At 32.9% G+C, this 18,078-nt stretch overlaps 1 protein-coding gene across 1 annotated transcript in view; it reads right to left on the minus strand.

Annotated features, from left to right (window-relative positions):
• LOC149799650 (membrane-associated guanylate kinase, WW and PDZ domain-containing protein 1-like) overlaps positions 1–18,078 on the minus strand; it is a 209,479-nt gene that overhangs the window by 61,976 nt on the left and 129,425 nt on the right. The window contains exons 8-10 of the mRNA XM_089958995.1: positions 17,369–17,427; positions 16,099–16,203; positions 4,432–4,479 (exon numbers count right to left, since the gene is read on the minus strand). Coding sequence (XP_089815121.1) covers positions 4,432–4,479; positions 16,099–16,203; positions 17,369–17,427 — 212 coding nt within the window. The remainder of the gene's footprint in view (positions 1–4,431; positions 4,480–16,098; positions 16,204–17,368; positions 17,428–18,078) is intronic.

Raw genomic sequence — 18,078 nt, forward strand, 5'->3', positions numbered from 1 at the left:
TCAAGGAATAAAACTTAAACATCAATAAAATATATATCTTCAACTGTAGACCTGTACCTTTGTCAAATAGCTCTTTCTTCTTTCATTTGACAGTAATTTCAAAAGGAAATTTTCGCACAAAAATACAGATCACAGCTTCAGGTATATACTTTACAGACCAAGTCCTTTCCTAAAGATGCAGCATGTCAAAGCTTTATTCAATTTTTAGGCTATTCAGAATTCTGCAAATATTTCTACTTACCTGCTGGCTGAAACTATCATCAATACGTTTTTTAAAAACAATTAATTATCCACGAAGCGATGAATGTAATAAGCACACAAAAAATACTGACAATAAGGTAGCTATTACCATGTGTACTCGCTTGTAAGTCAAGTCAAACTGAAAGCAACATTCACAATAAGGTAGCTATTACCATCTGTACTCGCTTATAAGTCAAGTCAAACTGAAAGCAACATTCATGAGGAGGCAGAAAATAACCTGGCCTTGAGATCCTAAAACTTTTAAAACTGAAATTTCACTAAAATCTAAGATGAAAGTATAGTTCTTTGCCCCCCACCAAAGTTACATTGTTCATGGGAGCCATAAAAGTGGACTGCCTTATTGCTTATTGGTGCAGTAACTTTATATTGAGGTATTATATATATATATATATATATATATATATATATATATATATATATATATAAAATCGAATTCATAACCAGATACACATGCCATATCAAGGTATGAGCTTGTAATCGGGCATCTTAAAGTGCAGTAGGAATGTACTTCAAAAGCAAAACCTATCTACACAAGAAACTGGATGGTCTTTTTAAAATGTCTTTTATCAACAGCTTCCTTTATTTTGAGGTACAAATTGAATAAATTTTTTTTAAACTTATGAAATATACATAAACAGTGACCTTTACAAACAGGTGTCCCTTGTATTAAAGTCTTCACTAAAGACAGGTTTTACTGTATTTGCATAACCTATTCAATTCTAAATACTTTTATCCTTTAAAAAAATAATGCACATTTTGAAAGCTTTTCCTTCAAAAGTATTGTTTCTGTTTAACAGTCTGAAGTCTTCAAGTATACACATCATGACATCAAAGTCTGAAGTAATCAGCCGAACACTGAAACGAACTCCCATCCCCATGCAATGAAAATGTGCATTCATAAGAAATTCAAAAGAACAAAGCATAATGCACAAAATCAAAAATATGCACAAAGACGATCTAGAACTGCAAATAGACAAACATCACACATGCAATATTAAAAGGCATCCATAAAACTGAAAACAGTAAAATAATTTTATAATAACAAAACTTTCATTCAATAATTCAGAAACATGTTTCCTTGTTTCTAGTGAATCTAAATGATTAAATCTATGCAGCATTTTTTTTCTGGGATTTTTTTATAATGTAATTATCAACCACTGATTCCTGAAAATGAACACCAAAAAAAACATGCAAGCAAAAGAATGTATCAAAGCCTTGTTTATTTGGTTCATAATGCAACTCCTAGCCATTTTCTTGCTTGCTATTAATATGCATAAATATATGGGGTAAACAAGGTAGGTACTTTTGCTAAATACACTGAACACTGGGAGGTAACAGATCTTTTTCAGCATCCATGAATTTTTAAAATAAATTTTATCTTATGAAATATATGCTGACGTTCCATATCACCATAAGTTTTATTTTGTATTTTTCACCAAAAAATGAATGAATATCAGTTGAAAAGAGAGCAATCAATTTCACAAAAAATTCCTTGAAAAGAATATGAGCCCAAATGATTTAGATCTAACAACTCAACATTCATTTCTGATGCAGATACTAACATAGGTAAAAAAGAAATCAAAATCAGAGAGAGCCTTGACAAGTCCAAGGTGAAGGCCCCTGGTGCCCATCTTAAATTTAGCACATACTGTATATGGTTACTTATAAGTCAGGTCCAACAACAAGCCACACAGATCCTCATCGGCTGTCACATAATGTGCCTGCAGATTTGGGTCTAAGTTGGTTGTTCTGCTGACTGCACAGACCCAAACCTGCTGGTGCATTATGCCATGGCAGATATGGGGACTGTGCAGTTTGCAGGTGAACTTGTTTTTAAGCAAGTACATAAAGTACTTAGGACTTTTAAATATTTCTCATTATCAGTTACTAATAAATTGTTTCTTGATCATCAAATATTTTAAAAGTAATGTCAATTTTCACGACACATAGAACAACGTATGAAACAATGAGCAGCCATTAGGATACCTGAACTAAACGTATGGTGACCAAGAACCAGCATTCTGTTGGCTCCATGGCTCTGGGCAAATAATTTGTCAAACCCAGAATCCATTTGTGTTTCAGTGTAAGTTCTCAATGCCAACCAAATACACTCAAAATAATTTTATAGTCTGAACATATCAACATTTGCTCCACTAATGTCAAGGTATTAAAATACCATGTCTGAAGAAAAGAAATGTGTACCATGTTAAGACCCTACCTCTCGCATTTCATTGATATCATCAACTGGATTCAATTTTTTCTTAAGCATGATTGCTTTATTTATTCAACAAGAAGAAAAAAATGTTATACCCCTACAGCACTAAACCATTGGTGACAAACAATGATCAGGAACTGGAATTTTTTTTATGCTTTCAATAAAGAAGCACCATTTATCCTAATCAACATACCATAGTTCTGAATTTAACTATTTGTTGTTATTTAAAATTAATTTGCCTATAAAAAAAGCAAATAATCATGTTGCATTTTGTATATATCATAATTAACATACTGTTCAAATGATATATACAGTAGGAAAAAAGTTTCTCATGTCTCAAAATCATTATAAAGAACAAACTTATGAAAATCGAGTCCTGACAATATGGTTTCATTGCCTAATACCTCATGCATGCGCTGATGTGTCTAAAATCTGTCAATCTCTATTTTGGTTAACTGACCAAAACTGGCCAAATGTGAAAACTGGCCAAAATCATTGGTCCTTTTTCATGACTATTTTTCTCAAGTTCCATTGCATAAGTTGCAGTGTTATCACAAGCCTTAAGATGTATTGCTATATCACCACTTTCTTGTTGTGATAGTATCACAATGTACACTTTTACAATGATGCCTGCGCAAAATGGTACAGCACATAGAAGATTCATTATTTTTTTTGACTGACGATAGATAGCCTGTAGACTCCTGTAATTCATATCCGTATATTTTAAAATGTATCAAGTGCCGAGGACACAGCTGATTATTTTAAACATGTAACTTCATATTATTAACATTAATAGGAAATCTCAAGTCTATATGATATCTCTATTTTTTGCAGATACTGTCACTGCACTAGATCCAACAATATATAATGATGGCAATATATGATAACAACACTACACGCAGAATGGGTTTATTCAGAGTAAAATATTCAGCTGCTGACTTTCGGCATGTACAAAGAAATACAATCCATCATGACTTGATTTAATCTTATTAATATAATCCCTCGTATGTATTGGTTCAAAAACACAAATTCCATGCATGGGTCAGAATTCTGCATTAGACATGAGACTCCACCAAGTCTGTTGAAAAATTCTGATCCCGAGGATGGAGTTTTCCTATCCATCGCTTAAGTAATGAAGGATTATTTTTCTCACATTCAAAGCATAGGTTATAAACGCAATGGTGCACAGTTAGTACATATAAAGCATGGACAAAATATACATTAAAAAGTGTCCCTATAAAAGACAGTGTATATGTTTGGTTTACACCAAATAATTCTGTGTAAATTTGGAAATGAGGTTAAAATGCAGATGGATTAGATAACTAATGAACTTCAAGCGATAGAATAATATCAGCCACAAGTGATATCATGTATATGATGATGTCGTAGAAACAAGTCAAAGTGGCAATATAGCAATCAAAATATTATTTAGACATTATGCAATTCAGATCAACAGACATCTAATGAATAATACACATATTTTTTCCATCCAAGTTTTAGACTTCAAAACATGAGAAAATTGTTTCATTTATTGTCCTCTGTTATCCGATACTTTGATACCTTGACAAAAATACTACTGACTGGCTTTCCCATAATTTTGGGTAAGTGATGACTGCCATACAAGTTAAGAAATATTCTTTTTTAAAATTCCAGATCATGGTTATAACTAGGTGATGTTACCTTTGCTCTAGACGTTCTTTACTTCATTACTGGTGCAATTTTCAAAGTCAAATAAAATAAGTTAAATAAATCAAGGGAGGTAACTTCATCTAGCTTGTAACCTAATGATACTTGGGTATTAAACCAGTTCCTGGATACACCACCAGAAAATGTCTGAAAACGTTTTAACAATGGATGCAAATGTTTCAATAACGGTGATACATCATTCTGAGTGTATTTGGTGTCAGCATGCCAGCAATATTTTACTACATATATGGGAGTAAAGTAATACGCACCTCGTTTAGTAGGGATGTTCTTGGTCTTGGAATGACGGGCATGGTAAGCTGAAGAACAGCAGAGACATGAAGTGCAAGCCACTGCGAATTAACGGAACACATAATCACAACACAGCAGTAACACCATAAAACCTCATGACGCTCTCAGCAGCATGGAATATACAGCATATCAAACCAGTCTCCAGACATAAATGCAACACAATATTTTGCATTAATTTGTTTTCATGCAGCTACATGCTTGTCCTCTTACTCTTTGCCTCTTTTCACTATTATACTCATACTTTTATTCCCTACATGTATTATGTCTATACCTTTATTCATTCACCCTTATATCTATAAATTTATTCACTACCATATCTATACCTTTATTCACTATTATATCTAAACCTTTATTCACTATTATATCTGTACCTTTATTTACTATTATATCTAAACCTTTATTCACTATTTTATATATATATATATATATATATATATATATATATATATATATATGCCTTTATTCACTATTAAAACTTTATTCACTATTACACCTGTATCTCTATCTTTCACTATTATACCTGTATATTTACTATTACACTTTTATATGTATTCACTATTATACCTGCATCTTTATTCACCATTATTCCTGTACCTATATTCACAAGTATACTTGTATCATTATTCACCATTATACTTGTATCTTTATTCACTAGTACACCATTACATTTGTAATAAAACTGAGAAAACGTTTATTATGTATTACTATAAGGCACATTTAAATTCCATTAAAATATGAGGGTAGAATACTGGTAACAAATTAACGAGTGTCTCAAGTACTAAATATAACTCGGGAAATATGCCAGCAACTTATAGTACCAATGTGTCTAGAAGATGACATAAACACAGTCTCAAATGACATTTCATAACTGCAAATATTTAAGAAGAAAAAACTAACATGGTTTATATCAATAATTATTAGTACATATAAAAATGTTTGCAAGCTGTTGATGTAAAACCTGATAATGACCCACTGACCTTTGAAAATGATTGGTATTTATCAGTGAATTTATGAGGGCCCCGGAGGGCCAAGTGGTCTAAGGCACTCGCCTTTCACATCTCACCTCTGTCAGCCAATGTGGGTATTGAAAAAATACCAGTACTTTTTCCCCCATTAAATATACATGCCACCTTGAATAAACTGCAACATCCTTTGGCATTAAACCTACAAAGCCACAAACAGACCAGTGAATTCGTGACTTCTGAGTGACTGACATATCCTTCTTGGCCTTTAGTACTACGTATTCAAGTTGTTCACAAAATCTACTTTAAAGCATAAGCAACTGCAGATAGGAACTATATGAATGACTGTACAAGTCCCTTGAAGGAAATGCAAATCTAACGGGAACAAAATTGCAGTAATCTCTGAGAAGTCCATTTCCTTCCATTCTTTAAGTAAGTTGCTTGGTATTTAAACCCTCTTAGATATTCATAAGAAAAAAGAACACCAAATCCAGAAAAACAAAATGTTTTCTTCTATGTTAAAGTTTACATGTTTATAAGATAAATGCAGTACACATTCTGTCATGGCCTTAAACCCTGAACCAAATATCATAGGTCACTTAACTAGTCACAAAAAATGTAAAAACTATCCACATGCTAAGTTTTGTTAAATCCATAATTAGTGCTCTTTTCTTTTGATGGTCAAATTGGCCCCATTTCTATTCAGTACCATCTACAGATCATAACAAGTGTTTTGGTGAAAAAACCCATGTTGATACACCCATCCATTCAAGAATTGTGGAGGACAAAATTCTAGATGGCTGCAATGTTGGGGGTCAGATCAGCATTATTTTCATAAACACCATCTATATACATCAAGTCTTTCAGCAAAACCCCCTCATTACAATGAATTTCTGTTCAGGAGGAAGTGAGATAACAAGATTTTCAACATGGAAACAGATAAAAGGATTCTCAACATGGAAACAGAGATAACAAGATTTTCAACATGGAAACAGAGATAACAAGATTCTCGACATGGAAATCCTGGTGGCCATACTGAATGTCTGTGGGTCATTTAGACAAAACTAGACCTCATCATGACATTGTATGGCAAGTTATACAACCTTTTTCCAATTACAAGCAATTTAGTAGCAAACCACATTTAATGGATGACTGATGGATGGACAATGAATGTGAGACCACCTACATATGTTTTTCTGGTCTCTGACCAGTACATCTACAAACTGTAAAAATGATTCTCAAACTTTCCTACATTTATATTTTCTGAAGATTTCCCTAATGAAAAATCAAGTCACATTAAATGTGTAATTTCTTTCTATCTTTTACAAACATTAAATTAAAACAACACTACTCATCAGAACGAGTTTGCTTATTCTTTGTAAACACAGCTGTTAGAATAAGACAAGAAAACAACATTTATCTGCAAAGTGTGATAGAACACTATAAACAGTGCTATAAATAAGTTATAAGTAAATTATCTGTGATTAAATCTGGGTAATAGAGTATACATTAGAAGCAAAGCTTGAATGTAACATTACATAGCGGTTATGATACTTGTACATTAGTACATGCATGGTGATGATTCCAATGACAAACTTAAATAATGTTTATAATGATATCTATTTAATTGCATGCATGGGCAATTCAAAATGTCTCTCAAGAATAAATTACTTTAGACAATATGTAATATAAATACAATTCACGAAAAGACTGTTTAGCATTGTTACTATCATTAAGTACTTTGGCTACATGGTATAAGACAGTAAGTTTTCGTAACTGCAGACTGAAACTTGGAAACTTGAAATTTAAAATAACTATTTATGTATATCATGATTGATACTGTTTCACTGTGATGAGAGATATGAGGTTTTATTTTGTACTGAAGTGCAATCAAAAGTGACAAGATCAACAAAGTTTATATACATTTAAACAAACAGCCTTCCAAATTAAGAAGTACAAAAAAGCAAGTTTTTATTTCATTCACTTCCAAAGAAAAAGCTGCCATTTAAGCCAACCAACATGAAAAGAACTTGGAATATTGTAATTACACATATAAACGGCACAAACATTGTTGACCTTGTCTTGCTTGTGCAACCATAACAAAGAAAAGAAAACTCCATGTTACAGTCAAATTACGCTACATAACATAAAAAGATAACCATACATAAAAACCTAGATAGATAATATTATCCTGAATCAAGTTTAAAAATAAACAGCTATGAATACTAATTCTACATAACTTTCTAAAATAAAAAAGGATAGAAAAATATCTGATTCTTAATTTTCAATTTAGCCTAACTGAAATATTGTGAACAATGCAAAACAAATAGTTAATTGCTGACAGCTTTGAAAAAATTATGCAAGTCATATGACAATCTATTTATAATTGGAATGAAAAAGCAGTCTGAATTCAGTAAGCCTCTAGATGTGTGTTGTGTATATGTAGGTTTGTTTCCCTGTATCAGAAGATTTACAACCAGTTGATAAATCCTTGCAATAGACAAGAGTGAAGAGTGGAATAATTGATAACACATATTTCTATTTAGAATTAAAAAGAACAAAACTGGCACTTCTACATACTAACTGATTAAATGTGCTAAGATTGTATGGGTTCAAAAGTGTTTTTAATGCGATTTTTCATGGCTTTCCTAAAGTTACTAAGTCAATTACTTGTACTGTTGCTGAATCTGAATTCCTACACTAGGTGTGATCTGGTACGTTGTATCTTTCTGAACTAGGTTTCACACAGATCAGGACGAAATTCTTTGAATGCTACTCTTGCAGACTCAGGAATTTAGAATATGCCCAGCTATACACCAATTCAATTTATGAACCTTCATTTCAATACCATTTATAATGAAGAAAAAACATTCAATTTGCACGACTGTTTTCATTTTTATGCCACCACTGGCACCATTTCTGTGACTCATATGCAGCTCTTCGCTCACCGAGAAAATCTGCATAAATAATCATTACTTGAAAACTTAGATTGTCCAAAAACATCCTTAATTTACATGACTCCTAAGGGAAAAATTACTTTCAATTTATGCCAGCTTTTGTTTTAAGCCCTAACTAGAGCAATGCAATAATGACAAAACTCGAGTGTCACCTATATGCCTTTTCCTTAGATATGCAACATCTTTACCTTTAAGCTTTTATGTCACTGTGCATAATTACTATTGATTGTAGAGGTTTGTCTTATTAATTTTTTCAATAATGTTTTACTGTGTTTGCTGACTAGCTTTTGCTTGGTACTCTATGGACACAATTGTGCTAATGGACTGTTAAACCCTTTATATATATATATATATATATATATATATATATATATATATATATATATATATATACACACACACACACACACACACATTTTCCAATGCATACTGGAAAAAGACTGCCATTTCTTCTAAGTTAACTGAATCTTCTTATTTCTACTTTTATTTCTGCTTGCAACAATAAGAATACTGTGAAGTATGGCTAACATATTATTTGTAATAGCAAAACATTTTAATAAGTTTATAAAGTCACTACATAATCTGATTTGAGATATTTGAAAAAGGAATGCAAAACTTGTAAAGAGAGTGTACACATAGGCTAAACATGTAAAAAGAGCAGAGTGGATATATATATATATATATATATATATATATATATATATATATATACACACATACATACATACATACATATATATATATATATATATATATATATATATATATATATATATATATATATATATATATATATATATATATATTTACACACACACATATACATATATTGCCAATTCAAACGAATTCAAATCTACATGACAAAACTTATGTTTATTTGAATTCACAATATGTACATCTGGAAAATGGAAAAAATATATGCTTTAGCATCACACATCCCTTTTAATTATTATGTTTTTTTTTAATTTTTCGAGTTGAAATAGGATTTTAAAGATATTAATCTGTGATACATCATTTTTTTTTTAAAAGTAAATATTTTTGATGTGCATCACAAATAATAGTTGAAGGCATCAATATTTGGCATTAATTGCATTACAATATCTCACATGTCTTACAGAATCCATTCTCAAACCATGATTATATCCCTTGACCAAAATCGTCTCTGCATCAAAGTTTCCATCAGAATGCTGCCATTCATAATACAAAAACTAATCCACATTATCTTCCCTACATAAAAAATGTATCTAATTAAGGGCAAACAGGTTTCAGGCCTCTAGGCTAAGGGTTTGAACTAAATTGTTCACTAAATTAATCTTTAAATATCTTTCATAATCCAGTTTGTAATAACTTTATGGAGATTTGCAGAGCTAGGTTGAAGGGAAATAGGAAATATGTTCCATTGATAAAAGCTACTTCAGACTAAGTTTGAAGTTTAGGATCACCGGTGGATCTGCCCAATCCAAGTCCCCAATGAATCATTCCTTGTAAATTCAATCAAAACATTAAACTCCTATTTCCATTATCAGAACATTTCTGCATGTCACAAAGTCTGTAGTTCTATGAGGCCATTCTATCCAGTGAAGTTACTTCAACTCTCATCTGACAGCAATCAGACACTATGACTATTTCCAAATCAAAAATGTTCTCTAACATCCCAATGTAGGTAATGTACATTATTCCCAACGACACTTGATGTATGTGGCTACATCACATGAGATGAATACACACTTCACACTTCTGTTATCAAAATAACATTCTGGTTATAATTTTAAGCTTAGGAAACACAAATAAAGCTGATTTCAAACACAGTTGGCAGAGAATAAATGTAACATACAGAAAACATGTATGACTTCTAGTAGTCTGGATTAGTTCACAACACTGTCAGACCTGGAATCTTTTTGTGAAGCAGCCAGCTGGAATACTTTGGTTTTATATAACTAGTGGTATTATACAGAATAAACACAAAGAAACTGTTAAATCAAAGCAAAAGCCTACAAAAGCATAATTATTTCAGCAACATTGTTACTTAAGTGGTTATTTATGCAGGGATTTTTCATTCTTTTGTATATATTGTTCAGTTCAAATTAGTGTGTAAATTTTGAGCACAAAGAGTTTGCCATACAACTGCACCACGGGATATGTATCTTGCTTATAAATACGTGTACTAATACTATATTATTGCCCACTGAATAATGCATTTATAACTGAAAACAGTTTAAAGCAAGATGGACTTAAAGTGCTGGCAGATCAAGGTCAATAATTATGGATAGATCACTGTTCATACACGTAGATAACAGTGTACAGTTCAGTTACTAAAATATAGTCTAAAGTGACTGGCAGATCATGGTCTATACAAGAAGGTAACAGTATATAGGACTGGCAGATCATGGTCTATACAAGCAGATTACAATTTAGAGTACTGGCAGATCATGGTATATACAAGTAGATTACAATTTAGAGTACTGGCAGATCATGGTCTATACAATAACAGTATATAGGACTAGCAGATCATGGTATATACAAGCAGATTACAATTTAGAGTACTGGCAGATCATGGTCTATACAAGTAGATAACAGTATATAGGACTGGCAGTTGAAGTAGATAATGGTTTATAGTATTGGCAGATCATGGTCTATACAAGTAGATAATGTTTACAGTACTGGCAGATCATGAGCTATACAAGTAGATTACAATTTATAGTACAGACAATGACTGATCATAATCAATACAAGTACTGGCAAATCATGGTCTATACAAGTAAATAACAGTATTTAGGTCTGGCAGTTCATGGTCTGTAGAAATAGATAATGGTTTATAGTATTGGCAGATCATGGTCTATACAAGCAGATTACAATTTAGAGTACTGGCAGATCATGGTCTATACAAGTAGATAACATTATATAGGACTGGCAGTTGAAGTAGATGCTGGTTTATAGTATTGGCAGATCATGGTCTATACAATAACAGAATATAGGACTTGATGATTATGGGCTATACAATTAGATAATGTTTACAGTACTGGCAGATCATGGGCTATACAAGCAGATTACAATTTATAGTACAGACAGTGACTGATCATAGTCAATACAAGTAGATAATGGTCTATAATTCTGGCAAATCAGAGTTGACAAAAGTATATCAGTTTATTGTTACATTTAGATCAAGGCCTCTAGTTAGTGGCAGATCAAAGAATATAATTACTAGCAGATCAAGGCCTCTAGTTAGTGGCAGATCATAGAATATAATTACTAGCAGATCAAGGCCTCTAGTTAGTGGCAGATCATAGAATATAATTACTAGCAGATCAAGGCCTCTAGCTAGTGGCAGATCACAGAATATAATTACTAGCAGATCATGGCCTGTACAAGTAAATCATGGTCCATACAAGCAGATAATGGTCTATAGTACTGGCCAATTAGAGTCTACAAGTACAAGCAGATCGATCTGTTATGGCCTATAGACTGTGGCACATCACAGAATATAATTACTCATAGTCTATAAAAGCAGATCACAGTTTACCAAGGATTCTTGAAATCATGAGCAACATAAACAGTGTAGATTCTAATATGATTGCAAATCATGCCACTGCATATTCAAAGTATACATTTTTATTATTGCTATAAGCATATGCTGCCATATTTATCCAATGATAAAATACATGGTACATGATAAGCTCAACCCAGTGTTTACAAAATGATGGTTAATATTTAATATGGATTTTTTTGTCTGATAATATTGCCAGTCCATACTTTGTGGGCAAATTTATTAGGCTAGCCTCCTGATCTTAGAATGGGAGAAACACTATATGCACATAAAGATATGGTACAAGTACAGTCACTGTACTGCAGTGATAAATCTTGAGTATCAGTGATACATCTGGCAGCAATGCTGCACCAATAAATCTCATGTATCAGTCTTGCATCTACAGATGTAGTTCACATCAGTACAGAATCTGCCACATTCATCCAAACAGAAGTTGAATTGCATCAAAATTGGTGCAAGATGGTGAAGCAGGAACTTAATGCCAAGTACAACTATCAAACAAGATAACCAGAAGTTTCTTCAATATGTCAGCCTATCAACCACTTATTAAGCAGTGTATGAGAAGTTTTATCAGCAACATTGAGTTGGAATAATTAATGCTCCATTCAGTGTTATGACTGGTTAATGAAACAGTAAAAGAGTTCTGTCTCTTTACAATGCTGTTCATGGAAGCCAGAAAAGTGACCTGTGTTGTAAGTGAGGGAGTGTTATAGAGATATGTTCTAACAAGACTGTGTTATAATATTGCATAAAAATAGAATACTTCATAAAGTGAAATCACATCATACTTCTTTTTCATCAAAACTACAGTTAGGTAAAACAATTCAAACAGTATTGATAAAACAAAGTTCCTGTTATTTAATAGGATTTATGACCTTCCCAGTGTTATAAGAGGGGTGTTGGTGTACTGAGGAAATCACAGTGTGGAATACATGTATTTTCCTTTTAAACTGTTATTAAATTCATAGTGATATGAGGACATCCATGTAATAATCAGACAAAAACTGGACACTGTTAGCCCTAGCTAACAACAAACTAATTATGAAATCAAAAGTTAAAGTGATGTTGCCAGGAATTAGCTGGAAAGGGGATATCCCCCTTGGCTTCTAACAGGAGGGCTAGTTATGAAACATGCACAATTCTTTTCTCTTCCATGTATCCAGTGGAAACTGAAATGTTTACATGAACCATTCTTTATTTAGTTAAGTTGTTTCTGATTGCAGTGATAACATTGTTCAGAGCAGAAAAAACATTCATATTGCTAGCACCTTGTCTGAAATTCTTACTAATATTTTTACTTCATCCTTTTATGTCTATGCAGAAATCTGAGTCCTATAAAACTGTGAACCAGAATCACCAATTTCCTATAATATAAATTATTGTTTCCATTTGATCAAAAGTCTCCATATATGCATCCGAAGCATTACCAGTCTCTAAGTCATCAAAGACAGTTTCTGTATCATGATCCAACTCAGAAATCTGTGAGAAGGAAAACTTTCAAGTAATCCATTATCAACTTACAACCTGCAATTGTCCTGAGAACACCTGAATGGATTTCTAGTCATGTGAAGTCTAGCATTTTTAAAGATGCATGGAAAAGTCAATCAGACAAAGAAACAAAAAAAAAAAAACACCTTGGTGACCAAGACTAAAGCAAACAACTATACATGGAACAAAACACATCTAGACCTAATCTGGATTATCTGTACATCATAAATTTTATTTGCTGGAATTTTGATTTCATTGTACAAGTTGCTGCATAGACTAATATGAAATTGCATGACACATGGTCAGTTTTGTGTGATTAGCACACATGCCTAGCAGCATCAATATGGTCATCATTCAGCATCAAGGCATCCTTAGCCAAGATGGGGCCAAACTTTAGGGAAGCTTCACTGTATTATGTACTGGCCAGCATCCTCACCAACACAGCAAAGTCCTAGAAACTACTTACATTAACCATGAGAAGTTATGTGGTTGTGTGGGAATGAGTGTTGTTAAAGTAATTACCCAAAGTGTCTCCTACAGCAAAAACTATAATCAGCGGCATGAGAATATCCTACTACTAAGCGAATTAGTTGATGACAGTGGCCTCTGGCTTACTCAAACGGTCGGTAATAGCTGACTGGCATAAACTGCCAGCATTGTAAAGAAATGAGATATCTGCCTTACTCAAACGGTCGGTAAGAGCTGACTGGCATAAACTGCCAGCATTGTAAAGAAATGAGATATCTGCCTTACTCAAACGGTCGGTAATAGCTGACTGGCATAAACCGCCAGCATTGTAAAGAAATGAGATATCTGCCTTACTCAAACGGTCTATAATAGCTGACTGGCATAAACTGCCAGCATCGTAAAGAAATGAGATATCTGCCTTATTCAAATGGCTGGAAATAGTGTTTTTTATTGACTGGTATAAACTGCTAACATTGTAAGCAATGCAAGTCATATGTGCCATGAAACTGAACTTGTACCTTGGTGCAAGTGTTCAAATTTACAAACTGGTTGATGCATAAGGGAATGTATATGGTACTATTTATCTGTCTGGTGTGCCAGCTGGTACTAAAACATAACCATTACCTCTTGGCATATGCATCTGCAGTGTCGTTTTTTTCCCCCTCCAACTCATGATATCAGCTGAATCATATAATGTAATTTGTTTTGGAGGATTGCCTAATAAACTAATGTGCATTATACATTCTGTACTTCTTACTTCTTATTTATAATTCAATTTTTTCCCATCAGCTCACAATTATGGTTTAAAAAAATAAATAGAATTTACTCAGAATGAAGGATTTCGACACTACACATTTTACACACTGTACCTTGCAAATAATTATTTTTTCCAAAAAATTACTAATCATATAAACTACTTTTAGTCAGAATTTTCTTTCAGTATATTAAAAAATTATTTTCACCAAAAATTATGTTTTCTTGTTCATTAAGCACACAAAATTTCTACAATTTTGAAATCCTTCATTCCTACTCAAATTTTCTAAACTTTTAGAAAACAAAATAATCTTTAAAAAGTTTGTTTTAATTTTGAAGAATAATTGCATTGATATTGTGTCCTAACTATCACTGAACTGGAAAATGTAAAACTAAAGCTAAAAGAAAGCTTCATTATGGTTTTCCCAATCAACCCTGTCTCTTGCTTGAGCTCCGGAAATGTTTCAACCATTAAAAAAAGAGCTTTAAAAAGTGGATTTTTTTCATTGTTGTGACCAGTCTTGATATGTCATTTGTAAGTAGGTCTAACAGCATTAGAAATATCCTCTTTAAGATGCTTCCTATTTTTGCCCAATATTTTAAAGTGCCTGCCAGACATGGACTAGAAAGCATGATTTAATAATAGATACCTTTGTAAACTGTTTGCTAATAGTGATCAACTTCAAGTTATATCAAGTTAAATTAGACAAATGCAAATTATTTCAGGAATTATACACATATTGTATATATAATTAGTGCATAACAATGTGCTGGTCACAGATACTGTCAATGGCCTTTCTTGAAAATAAAAATTTTATGCAGCCATGATTCACTTTCAGTAAATGGAAGGAAAAAAATAGTTAAACAAAAATAATTTAAAGTAACTGAATTAAACATTTTTTTTAAAGCATGCAACCAGAAAGACAACATTTTGGGGGGTCTAAAAGCCATGCTAAAGCTAGTGTCTTTTGGTGTAATAAAAGTCATACAAGAGTCTTGATGAAAATAAACTTAAAATCCAGCTATCTACCTCATTTTGCTGAGATAACTCTGCCACTCTCACTTATGAACCCATACCAATCTATTTTTCTTACATGCAGGGATTTGTTTTGACTTTTCCATTTTCCAATGAGCACTACACTATCGCTATACCAGCTGAATATGTAAAAACCAAAACAAGATATTATTATATTTTCTAACCTTATGAAAGAAAAATCAAACTTTCATATTTTCAGCCTGAAAAAACTAAGCAAACTTCTCCGCACTTTGTATCTTTAATCTGATTTACGATTAATCAACATTCAGACAATCAGGAATGAATTCAGACACTGATCACTAACATGATCCACATGTGCAAGAGAAATCCACACACAAGTTTTTACATATTCATGTGGTTAGATCTGGCCAAGTGTGACAGTTTTGGTTTTATACCATCTCCAATCCAGCTCAACTTACCAGGAGGGCTACCTCTTCCATTCATGTCCGACTCGCTGGTAGATCGCATAATCTGGTCACCGTTTTTATTTGTCACTGGTAGTGTACTGCTACTGACTTGTCCCACTTTTGAAAAAAAAAGATCAGAGCAGATATATTTTCAGACTGAGAAAAAGGAAAACATAAATTCCAGTATCTCAATATACAAGTCACACTTAATACAATATGGTAACCCTTAAGGCAATCCGCTACACTCTTTTATTACCTGTGGCTATGTCATCAACAAAACAATATAGCAATTTCCAACACATAAATGAAAGTGATTATTTATCAACTGTGCCTGAAAGAGAAACTTTGATTGGCTCATTTAAACAGAGAAATGTCATGTTGGGTGACAAGATTTTACTCACAGTGATTCTTTAAACAAGTTGATGTATATTACATGCAGTGAGGAAATCTCAGCACAGGCAGTAAGAGGTGATAATGGAGCATAGCAGATTGTCCGATCTGCTTCCGCATTAGGCGATGGCAGATCTGGATCTATGTTGTTTACAGCTGGATTGGACTTACAAGTGAGTATTTACAGTACTAGCACTGAAGAACAAACTTTTATGAATACAGGTCATTTAAAATTAAATGTGGACCATAATAGCAGTAGAGCTCAGTGCACCTCATATCCAACAAACATTATGTTAGGTGTTTAAAGGTATTATCCATATACCCTAAGTAAGCATTAAAATGTAAAGATATGTTTCCTATAAAAAAAAATACCCTTCTTGGACAAAGTGACAACTTAATCCCCCCACCCTACCCCACACCAATTCATGTGCTCCCTCATTTGGCTGTCAGTTAAGTTACTGCATGGAAAAGATATCCAAATTTTAATAAACAGTGATGTTGACCTTCATACATATTGCACCCCTCCTGTCGGTCTTGCTCTGGCTGAAAGCTGAGTGGAAGAACACTTTTTCAACGACTAACAAACAATACTTCATTTAAAGTCAAAAATGGGAATTCAAGGATGAAGTCCGTTTTAGTTAGGGTGACTCTGATCTACAGGTTACTAATTTCCCAAATTAAGGTTTCTTTTTTAACTGAGAAAAACACAAATACCAAGTCTCGTTGAATTCCACTGACTAGAATTCAAAGCAGAGAGAGCAAGACTGAGACAGAGACAGGCAGACAGACAGAAGACACACACAAACACAATTGGCTATGTTCAAAATTTGTATTTCTTTTGGCACTACTAATTACAGCATCAATTTTGAGGAATCATAGACATAAGACATACCTGCTTCTTTCTTTGCTCGAACAACTGGGTTTTCATACTGGGTCTTCCTATTTACATGGCTGAAATAAGAAACCAGTTCACCATGTTCAAACATCAATTTTAAGTGAACACTGAAATTTTTGTCAAAACCAAATGAAATATGTAAGCTGCTGGTATAAAAATGTGCGAATCTTCCTGTGAGAGCTGTCAGATTCTGTGCCAATGTATGAAGGGAATGACTCATGATATTAAGCTAGCAACATCACTAGTCAGTCTTCAATGCAAATTTTCAATACATTTAGAAGTTTGGCATGTAAATGGTAACAGTGATTCATCAATACTAAGCAAAATTCTTCATTTCTCAATGAACAAGGTACTAATTCCAATATCTCTGTCTTAGTTTCACATATCTGAAAGGATCAAGGAATTTATATTTAAAAATTGCTGAAAAAATCACTATTTATGCTTATTTGGAACAGTGCTGCACCTTAGCTGAGCTACCAGAGGGACGTTTTAGATATATATCTGACCAACTATTAGGATACAAAAAAAGGCGACTTATTCACTTATGAGTTCACTGACAGTTTGGGGTGGGAGAATGTTCTTGGACTTTCCTGCCCAACAAACAAAATCCTTAGTTGCACAGGCTGTGCTCTGGGTTGGTTGTATTGCAAACACCATGTACAAGTATGTGTGTTGCATATTAACAAACTGTACGAGTTGAAACTACT

This window comes from Sinohyriopsis cumingii, chromosome 5, assembly GCF_028554795.1.
Source record: "Sinohyriopsis cumingii isolate HCF-2022 chromosome 5, ASM2855479v2, whole genome shotgun sequence".
Lineage (NCBI taxonomy): Eukaryota > Metazoa > Mollusca > Bivalvia > Unionida > Unionidae > Sinohyriopsis > Sinohyriopsis cumingii.